The sequence below is a fragment of the Neolamprologus multifasciatus genome, chromosome 12 (genome assembly GCF_963576455.1).
Source record: "Neolamprologus multifasciatus chromosome 12, fNeoMul1.2, whole genome shotgun sequence".
Taxonomy (NCBI): domain Eukaryota; kingdom Metazoa; phylum Chordata; class Actinopteri; order Cichliformes; family Cichlidae; genus Neolamprologus; species Neolamprologus multifasciatus.
Window position 1 is genome coordinate 14,311,027 of NC_140450.1, and position 12,951 is coordinate 14,323,977.

At 38.1% G+C, this 12,951-nt stretch overlaps 1 protein-coding gene across 1 annotated transcript in view; it reads left to right on the plus strand.

The window, feature by feature from the left end:
• The first annotated feature begins 4,345 nt into the window (after positions 1 to 4,345).
• fancc (FA complementation group C) overlaps positions 4,346 to 12,951 on the plus strand; it is a 35,317-nt gene continuing 26,711 nt past the window's right edge. The window contains exons 1-2 of the mRNA XM_085181199.1: positions 4,346 to 4,530; positions 7,353 to 7,583. Of these exons, the coding sequence (XP_085037325.1) occupies positions 7,386 to 7,583 (198 nt within the window). The 5' untranslated portion in view covers positions 4,346 to 4,530; positions 7,353 to 7,385. The remainder of the gene's footprint in view (positions 4,531 to 7,352; positions 7,584 to 12,951) is intronic.

The window sequence follows — 12,951 nt, forward strand, 5'->3', positions numbered from 1 at the left end:
TTAAATCAAACAGCATGACCGCCAGGCTTTGTTTTTCATTTTTCACTTTTTGTTTTTATTGGTCTGTTCCCTTAAATACTATTGTGTCAAGACTTTAGCTTGTGTACTCACATCCTCTTAGTAATCAGTCAGCATCTCATCACTTTGGTCAGGATATGATGTTTAAAATTGCTCTGTAATTGTTCTATAAATAAATAAACAACACAAGTAAGGCATTATTATGACAATAATCAGAGAACCAACCAAACCATAATGGTGTTATATTATGCAAGACTTTCAAACATTCCTAACATTTTTGCAGCCTCCTCTACTTCTTCAACAGAAGAAAAGGTCCTATTTTTTCTCTGACTATAGGTTCATTGTAAATGACTTACATTAACAAAATATCCAAATAAACCTTTACTTTACTATTTTCTTTACTTCTTCGTGAAGCACTGGTAACTCTTTATGCATACCACTTTAAACCTTCAAACACACAAAAAAAAAATCTAACCTGAATTGAAATTAAAATAAATACGTTAGCAATTCTGTTTTCAGTGTTAGTAAGTGACTGGCTGTTCCAGTATGGGATCAGAACGATGCCACCTTATCCCATAGTCCAGCCAATAATGCGATTCACATTCATATCTATGCAGCTAATCAACATCGTTGACAGGCTATGACAGGTCTTTATGTGCCCACTCCGGTGTTTTAGCTAGCAAAGCGGCTGATGTGGAGTGAAGCCACGTTAACTACAACGTGTACAACCATTGGAGATGTGATTGGGACAATTGACGGAAAAAGTGTGGACTTTATACCAGTTTTTAAATTGTGTTGATAGCAGGGGCGATTTTAGCCCATTTTGGGGGGTGCTTCAGCACCCCCAAAATGAATCAAAGCACCCCCAAAGATTTCTTACTTTTTTTTGACAATATTTGCTGTTTGTGTAACACACTACTAAAAATATAAAAAGCATACAGTACTGTACTTGTTTGAGATGTAACATTTTAATAACAAAAGTATAGATAACCCCCCCCTCCCAAAATGGTTTGTTCCAGCTCTCCCCTGCTCTGGCTCTAGCGCTTGCTGCCAGAGCGATGGTGGCTGAGACACAGCAGAGCGGAGGTGTGAGTGCCTGGCTTAAAACAGGACATATTAGCTGCATTTAACCTTCAGTTACTCTTTATATAGTTAGGTAGGAGTCAGACCATGTTTCTTTTTAACTGAAAAACATTACACCAGGTAACCTGCAGTGTTGAAAACGTGTTTTCCGACAATGTTTTCTACCCTACAATCCGTCCTGCTCTGTAGTAAATTCAGCGACATTTCACCGTCCTGTTCCTCCCATTGAAATGTATACAGCCTATTTAAAAATCTAAAACTTTAAATTTTCCGTAGCCTAAAGTTGTTACCACTGTCCTGTTTTAAATGGATACTAACTAGCTAACTGACTGAATGCCCATTAACCTTATAACTCCTGTTGTGTGTGTGTGTGTGCGCGTACAGAGAGACAGCCAGGTTCATAATGGATATGAGGAAGTTTTTTCAAAAAAAAGGAGCCACATTCAGGTAAAAGTGTAAAATCAAATGACCCGTCAATCAAGAATAATGTTGGATCAGTGTTTCAATGTTTATATGTTTTATTAGAGGTTCATGTGGTTTGGTTATTTGCCTTTTGGTTGAAAGTACACTGAGAGAGGACGTTTTTTATTAGTGATCTTAATAGTATTTTTTCATATTAATTTAATTTTCATCTAATTGAATACAATCTATTTGTGTATGATTGTCAGTCCAAAGAGGGAGAGAGGAAAGAGGGAACGTGAGGAGAAGGGGCAAGGTCAGGAAGAACCAGGTAAGAAAACAGACAGGGAACAGTGACAGGCAAAACAGAAACTCACACAATCTGGAAGTTGTGTCCTCCCTATATTAAAGCTGCTATACAGAATCTGCAAAACAAACTGGGTTGAAACATTTTTGACCCTCTTTAACAACATTCCAACATAACATTATTATTGATTGGGGAGATTAAAATCAATGGTATATTTTTATGTGGTTCAGCCACAACTCTTCTAAAACCTCAGCCAGTAATAGGTAGGCCAACTTTTGGACCATCCAGTTGTCTGTATGACTGCTGCAGTATGTACATCACATTTGCACACTGTCAGAAAGTGCCAAACAGCCCTGGTGGAGTGAGGAGCTGTAAAGACAAGCAGATGCTCTGTTTATATTCTAAAAATGTTTTAAGCTTGTTTCAAAGATTCTGTACAGCAGCTTTAAATGTTTTCCAAAAGCACACATACACTTATCAGTGTTTCTCAAACTTTTTACAGTGTGTACCACCTGATAAAATGTCAAGCTCTCCTAAGTACCACTATGAAAGCATGAAACTCATAAATCTTACAACAGAAAATTAGTATTATTAAATTAGTAAAATTAGTATCTGCATACATTGTACACATTGCATACATTCTACCACAGGCAAAGTTGCCTCCATTTTTATAGTTTTTATTAATATTTTTGTAATAATTTATTTGTAACAATTTATTCTGTTTTGGGAGTTTTTTTTATGTATCTGTATTATATTATACATACACATTAAAAGTGAATCTCTGTCCAAAAAATGCACTCAGTTTACTTCTTACTCACTATGAGCATCATTCATTATTCTCACCCAGTAATTAAGGTTAGGATATGTATTTTTTTTATTCCAATCCATTCTTCTTTAGCAGCATTTAAATAACCTTTATCAGATTTGATGGTTTTGTTACAGACCTTTCGAAAAAGTGTTTTGCTTTTCTTTCACAAATGTGGGGATTAAATTGTGTTAAAATGTACAAAACAGTGATGTCATGTTTTGTGACGAGGACCCAGGCACAGAGAGACTTGATGAATTTAAGAATCTTATGATTTAATAAAGAAATTTGCAGACTTGCACAGAGATGGTAAAATTATGATGACTGATAACGGAGATGAATACAACAGACGATGAGGACAGGGAGGAACAGGGGTTTAAATGCACCAAAGTGACAGTCAGAGAGAACTCGGGACAACATTTAAGAACGCAGGGACTGACAGAGACAGGTTTATCTTGCCTGGCTGGGCAGCTCTCTGGGTGCTCAGCACCCCCAAAGCTCTGATTCTAGAATCGCCCCTGGTTGATAGGCAACGTAAAACCAGAGTTATGATTAAAAAAATATATGCAATGTTTGTTTGTTTTTCCTGAATAATATCTTTGTTTATATTTACTGAGAAGAAACGGTAAAAACGGCGTTTTATAAGGAAAGCACTGGAAAGCACTCTCCACCTGTGAGGAAAAACAAAACCCTACTCAAACTCCTCCTCCCCTCCCGTTTCCTATTGGTTCAAAAATGTACCATGTGGACCAATCAAAAAATGATATGGCAACATGGCATTTAGATGTTTAGGAAGGGGGAAAGTTTTAGGAGTGATGGCAGTGTTTTGAGATGTGAGAGATTTGCAATGTGTAGCGTGTTTGGGGTCTAAAGTTAGTGTGTTGTCTTGTGCAGTTAGTGTGTAGTGTAGTCAATAGTTTCGTAGTGTGTGTCGGAACAATGAGGCGACTACTGAATGTTACAGGAGTGATACATCTCCTGTTGTCAGGCCTGCAGGTATCTGGCTGTTGTTCTCCTTTCTCTCATAGTGGACAGAAATTATTTTTTAGAGTGGCACAAATAATTTGTGTGGCAATGTTTATTTATTTTATTTTTTAGGTAAACAGCTGCAAAAAACTTTGTTTGCAAAACTCAGTTACTTTTTTGAAGAGGTAACTATATAATTAATTGCCCAGCATTGGTCATTATATGCTGTATTTTGCAGACAGAGAGTTACAGGACTCTCTCCCAGACCACGGACTCATACTCATAATACAAGTCAGAGCTTTATAAAAAAAAAAAAAAAAAAAAAAAGAAAGAAAAAGAAAAGAAAGTTGTGTTTTCAAAATTGGAGTTCATGTTATTTTTACTTCCAGTAGTGTTAACATACTGCACAGGTCATGAACGAGATTTTTTTTTTTTTTTAAATATTCATTGTGAGTGGGCTAAAGCAGTTAATTAAAAGAAGTCTAACATAAATGTAAACGCTAAATATGCTAAAAATGCTAATAAACCATGTAACTTGGATGGATTCGATGCTGGCGTGACCACAGTGCACGTCTAATGTTGCTTACAGTGGTCCAAGAGACTGCTCAGGGAATTTGTGTGTTCGCTCAGACACATGAAAAATTAGAGGGAACATTGCTCATACTTCAGTCTTTGCAGTGTGCCGAGGCCATTATCAGATAATATTTTAGCGTTCAGCCATATGACTCAATTTCCCATCTGGCAGTGCGGAGAGGAAGTTCGCGGATGACGTCGAGCCCAGCCAATTGTCTTCTTCCATACGCGGAACCCCGGTTGAAGAGGGAAGTTCAGTTTGTTTTCATCGAGTCACAAATAGGTTTCCTTCTTCTCCGAAGTCATAAAGAATGATTGGATACAGTTGACATCTGCTCCGTGGAGATTTTAGTCTAACGGCTATACGTCTCATTTACAGGCAAGTCGTAATTTGAAACTACTGGAGCAAATTGACGTGTAACTGTAGAGTGGTTTAGTTAATTAGTGAACAGCTGATATACAGCTGAGTTGCGGGCTACGAAGGAAGAAAATCAGCGCTGGGCTCATGCAGCAGTATGAAACTGATTGGCATAGGAGTTGTAATTCGAAGTTATTCTGTGTGTTAACACTGAAGTGACAACCTTTTAGCATGTGTACCTAAGTGCAGAGCGGCAGAAATACTGACATCATGTGGTGTGGCGTAGTTACTGCATTAAAGCCGTTGAGCTTCTGTGTTTGGAAACTGACAGGTACAGCTCAATTTGTGGGAGTACCTGCCTTTATTTTGTGTTTTACAATAAATGTAATGATTTTGGTGGTGTAATTATTATTATTAATAGATCATTTTGGGAAGTAGCGATGTGTTGCTGAAATTAAAATTAGATTAATGGATTGTCAGTACCAAACTCTCTTTGGTTTCCACTTAGTTTTCAGCTGCAAAAAAAGCATGGCCTTTTTTTTTAGTAATTCTTTGCGAATTACAGATGAATGAAGATGTTTGCTAGCTAATATATTAAGTATAAGAATGCTTTGTTGCAACCCAATTAATAAGCCTTTTTGCACAGTTGAACATTTTGCAGTTGGTGAGGTGAAAGTAATAGCATATAATTCACATAATTTTCCACTTATTAAGTTACTCCATGGCCCTTGTTGCGTTGTCTACACTGGTTAAAATGAATAAATGCATTACTTTGTTATTCTAAACTCTTTAACAAAACTATTATTGTGACAGCCCTTCTCAGTTATTCCAAGTGTTTTTAAATATGACATACTTGAGCATACAGAAGTAAATTTGCCAGAAGTGATGTTTGACTGATTTGATTATACTGAAATAATGTCAACAATCTCATAATTGGAACAGCAAACGCAGAGTAACCCAAAGTCCACAAGCTTAGTTTAACAAATCTTCAAAGAAAATATTTGACCAGTCACATCTCGTTCCTGCTCCAAAATGTGTTCAGCCAACACCAGAGCTGCTGACGAGTGTGTTTGTGGATGTACATATTTCTTCTGACATGCATTTGAACCAACAACTTTGTGTGACCACAGTTTTTAGCATGTTCCTGTGCACAGGTAGCTGCCTGTGTGATAGAAATTGTGGGTGACATCGTCTGTTACTTTTAGTTATTAAGCACGTAGTTCTTTTTCAATTCTACTTTACTGAAAAATGGAGCCCCTTAGACACAAGTCAACAAGGGGTGTTTGTTCCTAATTTGGTCTGGGGTTTTTTTCCTGCCTGAAAATGAGTATTTATATATTCACATCAGTGAGCCATAGGGGCTTTCCAGCAGAGATGATGGCAAGACATTAAACAAATCGTGTGTAACGACGTGATCATAAAACACAACTCTGTGGTGTCCCATGCAGACCCGTCATTATGGCAAAAAACAACAAATACACACACCGTTCTCAGCAGGCTATTTACAGACATAAAACACATCCTCACACACACACACGCACACCCCACACACGTTTTTTCTCTCTCCGTCTTCATAAAAGGTGAAGAATGTGCTGTTTATTTTTCAGTAGGTTGTCATGAATGTGTGTGTGAGTAGGCCTGATCGCCGAGAGGTTATCATAATCGGATTTGCCTCAATTTATTTTCTGCTTGTTGTAAATGCAGCCTGTTATTGGATTATCCCCCTGTGCCACCTGTGCTACAAAGATTTGGAACACATATTAAAGAAGAGCACAGCAATAACATTGGCAGATTGAAATTATTAACTGATATATTTGGATTAATGTTTTAAATACAGGGTAGCACATTGGTGTGGTGGTTAGCACTGTTGCCTCACAGCAAGAAGGTTCTGGTTTCAAAGGAGTTTCCGTGTTCTTTCCCTGTCTGTGTGGGTTCTCGCCGGGTAATCTGGCTTCCTCCTGCAGTCCAAAAACATGTATTTAGTGGGGTTAACTTAATTGATAAATTGCCCATAGGTGTGAATGTGAGTGTGAATAGTCGTCTGTCTGTGACAGACTGATAGCTTGGATACCCAGTAAAAATCCCAGTAGATCAGCAGTTTAGTAAATCTCAGACTAACTGCAATCTCAGACAGCAACCATACCATGTTGAAAGTCACTTAAACCACCTTTTTGATGATCTGTTTCAACAGGTCATGTTAAAAAATCATCCAATCACCCAAGTGACCTTTTCAGAGACTGAAGAAGTCACTTGGTTGTAAACTTCAATACCAGCACATAATGTATATTTAGTACACCTCACTTATGTAACACTGCCTCTGGTCTTTCTGTCCATAGGTAAAGAAAAATGTTTTCCATTTTTGTTTACCCTGTCTCACAAAATCACATTGTGTACTGTGCATCTTTGGGATCATATAGGTTTGTCCAGGGTATTTTATTCTTTAAAACATGAAAAACCATGTTGGTTTAGCTATTCAAGGTTTGAAATATTTAATGTAGCTGACTAATGATCACTGGATTAGTATGAAATGAACGAGATGAGCATGCTTATAATCCCTCTGGGTCTGTATGTCCAAAATGCACAGCAATCATTTTAAAACAGTTCAACACTGTTTACAGGTTAAGTGTCTTGGGTGGCCCAGTTCCACAATACAAAACAGAATTTCTTTAAAACATTTAGAGATTCTGCTAATATACTTTAAATCATTGCACAAAGTCAAGATCATAAATGTAAAAATATGATAAATGAAAGTACCAATAAAAATTATAAAGAACAAATTATAAGATACTTTCTGTGTAATATTTGGGTTTGACCTTTTTTTTTGTTTATCTTTCCACTCTTAGCTCCTCAGTAAATTTTCATTGACCAGCAGCCAAATGTCTGAGCAGCAGCCACTGAGCCAGCCCCTGCAAACTGAAGAGCCATTGCTGAATGACCAGGAGATACAGTTCTGGCTGGACAAAGCAGTGGCATGGGGCCAGGCTGACAGTCCAGACACGCAGAAAGACACCTGCCTACATATGAGCAGACTCAGGGATTTCCTCCGGCAGCTTCTCACACAAGTGAACAGCATGGTAAGCACAAAAAGTGTACAGTGGGGCCCATGTGAACTTTGTCAAGCTGCAGGTATAAGCCTGAGGTGTATGTTTCTGACAAATGTGGATGGTCTTGTTCCTACACCAGACTTCTTAGATGCTTGTTCAGTCTGATTAAATGCTCTGTATATTTTAAGAGGTGTGCTTTATGGGCTCCAAACGCCTTATCTGATGAAATAGAACAGAACAATTAATCAGCTAGGTTGAACAGCCAAGCAGCCATCTGAATAACGAAGCGCTAAGTTAGTTTAAAAATCACGCCCTGTATGCGAGTTCACTCCCTTTTAGAGCCAGGGCATGAACATGAGTCCATCGTTAGGAGCCCGCTAACAGAAGCTGCTCTGTGCTGTGGACAGGCTGTGTATGTCTGGCTGGCAGCACTGCGATGTTGAGTTAGTCAGGTAATAGCCGCACTGGGACCTCCAGTGCTAACCTAATGTATCCCAGTATCAGGTTCAGCAAATTTGGGAAGGGGACAGGATGGCCGCTGTGAGATTTCGATGTTTCTATATGGTCATACTGCCTCGTTCCAGCTTTTTCTCCTCTCACGGGTTCTTGTGACCCGCTTTTCTTGCAAAAGGAGTCCTCTCATGAGTCATAGTGTCCTTTCAGGATCTAATTTGTGATGCTATATACGCCATATGTTTTACCGCAACACTTTGATAATAGTCAGAAACAGTCCCTTGCCTGCCTGTCTTTCTTCTTCCCTGTTGGTTTTGGTGTTAGCCCCATATTTTTATAGATATTTTTCTCTGTCTTTCTTCTTTTCCGTTAACATTATTCTGGGTATATGTCATGCCGAGGTGTCAGTGTGTGTAGACTGATGGCACGGATTCAAAGAGAGAGAATGGTATAGCTTAATTGGCTTGAAATCCGTTTTACTGGCAGTTGGCTCATAAAAGACCAGCTGAGGATAGCCTGCTTCTTGGCAGCATTTTACATCCCTTGATGACTTAACAACTTTCTTGTGGCTTATGGCCTGAGATGAAAAATTCTCCAAGTTATTGTTAATTTCCAGGTTTACACTTGATTAGAACAGTGGAGGATGTTGCCTTGCATAATGGAATAGTTGCATTTTAGGAGGTATGCGTTTTCACTTATAGAGATCTTGGATGAGAAGACCACTGCTGCTGTCATCTCTATCCATCTGGAGCTGCAGCCAGAAGATGGGTTAATTACCTTAACAGCTAGTGTGACTGTATCCATCACTGTGATGTTGCTATTTTGCTCCTACATTTTAGAAAGGATGAATGAGATTAATCAGCTGCTGAGCTGGGATTTGGGTGAATTTTGGAGGGTGCTCAGCTAGCTGCATTCCCCTATTTCTAATCTTTATGCCAAGCCGAATTTTGGCTCTAGCTTCATATATTCATTGTTTTATTTTATCCCTGAACAAGAAAATAAGTGATCATATTCACCTCAAATGTCAAGTGTTTAAATATGTGCACCTGCTATCTGTTGTACAAGTCCTCTTTTAAACATGCCTGCTACACTACAGATGCATTATTACATCACTCCTCAAAGGAGTTGATCAGAAAATCCTGGACCACTTAAGTAAGATGAAGGGAGGATGTTGTTGGGTGTACTTGTAAACACAATTATGTAATTTATCACAATATAAAATAATAGGTATCATATCTATGATATAGCAGCCACTCAGTGCATTTAGGAATGTAGGCATGGTCAAAGAGACGTGCTGAAGTCCAAACCTAGCAACAGATGTGTGGTGGATATTTTCTTGGCATTGTTATTTTATATATGCGTTATATATCGTTGCTGACCCTGTCCATCCCTTTATGGCCACAATGTACCCATCCTTTGAAGGGTGCTTTCCAGCCTGATTTTAAAAAAGCTCAAATCACCTCAACCTGGTTTCTTGAAGATGATGATGAGTTTATTGCACTCAAATAGTCTCTACAGTTACCATATCTCAATTTAATGGAGCACCTTTGGAAACGGGGAGACTTGCATTATGAATGTGTAGCCAAAAAAAATCTGCGTTAATAGCTATATGCTATCATGTTCAATCTCTGAAACACCTTGCTGAGTCTCATAAGGGAGTTCTGAATGCATAAACAGGTTCAATCTGGTTCTAGCAAGGTGAACTTATTAAAGTGCCTGGTGAGTGTATATTTATGTGATCAACATAGCAACTTTGGTATTTATTGTCAAGGCTATTGCGACTGTGGATCAATGATGTCAGGGACAAAAGTGTTACCTCACTTCTCTATAAACTTGTCCCATTGGCTGCTTCGCTTGTACATAATCAGTCACTTCTGTCTGAGATGTCTGTCCCTAATCAAAACAAGACACATGGATGCAAACCCAATTCACGATTAGGGACATGGTTGACAAGGCTTTGATGCTGATTCTTGCTTTGGTAGTCTTAGATAATTACTTTGTTCGCGATGGCTTATTCTTGTGGGAATTCAGTCAGTGCAGTCACAGAGTATGGTACTGTTTCTATTGTAAATGAGCATTCCTTTTTAGTTGCACCAGCAGCATGCAAAGGCTCATGTATATGCCCACAGACAACATTTGCCATGGGTTGTTTAGCTGATGGTAAGGCTAAGTGTGTGTGAGAGGCTGAGTTTCACACTGCGTTGCTGGTTTTGTTAGGCATAGTTGGGGTTTTATAGAAACTCTGATTGGCCTATTATCATCATGCTTCCCATTAATGTTGATCTCATCCCCTTGAATGAGTCAACTTGGTTGCCTTGACAGTCTGGTGATCCTTTTAAACGCATCAGCCTGATGCTGCCTTATTTTTTTCCTCCCCCCACCTGCTTTGAAACTTCTGCATTTGTTTTTTGATTGATTCTGGTGGAAAGAGCACTATTGATGCATAATGGCTTCGAAACAAACGTTCATTTTCTCTTTTTTTACTGATTACTGTTCACTGTAAAATAATATGCAGCAGTATTAGTAACTGCTCTTATGTGCTGTTGATTAAAAAAACAAACAAAAAAACAAAACAGGGTGGTGTGTTTTTTAAATGTGCAGATTTGTTTTTCTTAAAATACCAAGATAGTTTTTTGTTCCTGTTTGTTTTCTTTTGGGTTGTATATCACCAGCTGCTTTTTCCCCCTCCTCGCAAAGCATTGCTGTTTGTTGGAAGATGTCAAAGTAGCTCCCTATTAACTTAATTCATTGGAGGCTGACACTCGGCTCTCACTTTCAGACATGGCTGTTTTTTTTTTCATGTTGTTTTGTACACTAAGAAATGTAAACCTTCTTCTTCTTCTTCTGCTTAATAATCCACAGCATGTCTCTTGTCCCCTTGAGGCGGCCATTGTTTTGATTTGGTGCTATAAATACAATTGAATTGAATTATTGATATCGTAATATCACACTTTTTTAGTCATGTAAACATTTGTACACATTCACACCAGTGTGTGAATGTTTGTGTGAATGAGTGAATGACTGAATGTAGTGTAAAGCGCTTTGGGGCCCTTAGGGACTAAGTAAAGCGCTATACAAGTACAGGCCATTTACCATTTACCATTTATTTTCGGACAGTGTGATATGGCATAACCCTAGTTGTGGCTGTATCTGATGCACACATTGACCCGGCATGTCCCAGGCATGTTCAATAGGAGACTTTGCTCTACAAGGTTAGTCAATGACTTTAGAATAAACAGATTTTTGACAGTGGATTTCTTTGAACTCTAAAAATAATTCACCAGAGAAAAAGTTATGTAAACCTCACATGCAACAACCTACCGCAAAGTGAACTTGGGCCGGATTTATATCACAAGACAAAACAAAAAAGCGGGTAATTGTTAATTGGACAATTGGAACAATAATCACTTTGTTCCAATTGTCTTTTTCCCTGTAAAAGCTGGAAACTAAAGTCATACAAAAAACAGAAAGTAGAATTTCTTGAGAGCATCTTGTGTCTACCATCATCTGTACTTCTGTTTGAACCAGTGAGCAAACACTGCATTGTCTATTGCATTTCCACACACATTTTTACTCAGTTTTAGATTTGAACAGAACCACAGTAAACCTCTCTAACTGCCTGTTGATCTGTTTTCCAGATTAATTGTTTGTCATTCAGCTTCTCCAATAAACAAATTATTTCAGCCCTACTTGGGAGTGAAGTAAGAGCAATTGTCTTTGATTAGGCAACAGCACGCTGCTTCAATAACATCTGGCATATGTCAGAATCACTGTGTGGGATTTTTCTGCTGTAAAGACTTGCTGTAGAGTTAAATTAGCCCAGAGGTTAAATGTATGATATAGTCTGTTAATATGGGATGAATAATAAGAAATTTTGCACATGCACATAAACATGATTCCTGCTCACATGTGCAGACATGCTTGTAAATTTAAGTCATGCGTCATCTCTTTGATCTGTTTTCTGCATGTCGCAGTGCGGGCAATCATGTTGATGTAGCAAACCCATAAAATAATAAGTTAAAACAACAAAAGGAGCGTGCACCTGTTTATTTATATGTATTTTTCTTTTCCAAATCTAAGCTCAAAGCCTCAGTCTCCAGTTTGAATGAAAATTCTGCCTTTGGTTAGCAAAGGTAAAACTAGAATGAATTAAATTTGTGACAGATATATTTCTTTTTTGCTAAACTATAAGTTAAGTCTGGATATTGTTAAAGAGCCATTTGTAGAAGTTGTAAAACTAGTTCTGGCCTTAAAAGATAAGTACTGGGACAAGCTCTGCTTTATTATTGTTCATATGAGGGTATGGGCAGTGTTTTTTGATGTTCCATTAAATGAAAATGGATATATATTAAAGTTATAAGAAGTCAAGTGTAAAAGTCATTCCAGTTCAAAAGCAGCATCTGCTGTTGCTCCAAACATCTCTGGATGTTTTAATTGGCTGTGAGGTGAAATATATCACATGGTCTGTTATTCTGAGCTGGATAAACAAGCACACACATGAGTACTTAAACCCTTACAGGTATTGCACCCTTGACCAGAGCCCCGTTTTGCACTGTTCTGTTTTCTGTATCTATCACTGTTGAGTCTATGGAAGGAGTTGTGACATGGCCAAAACAAAGGAAACAAGGTGATGCGTGAGCAGTATACTGTACAGCTGTTGATGTGTCTGTTACTCAGCTCAGTTCTAATTAGGAAGGATTGTGATTATAAGATTCTTCTAATGTTTAATGTTATGACAAAGTGTTGCAAGGTTAAAAGGATAAATGAAACGGGTGACGAGGTGCAAACATCTGTAATACAGTGAAACAATGAAAAGATATTTCCTTTGTTGCCCTTCTTCCATTTGTGTCATATTTCTATCCTATTAGAAACATATTTCTGCATGTACCTTCCCAGAAGTAAGAGAGTATTGAAAATTAAAAACACGTACAGTATAAAGTCTTTT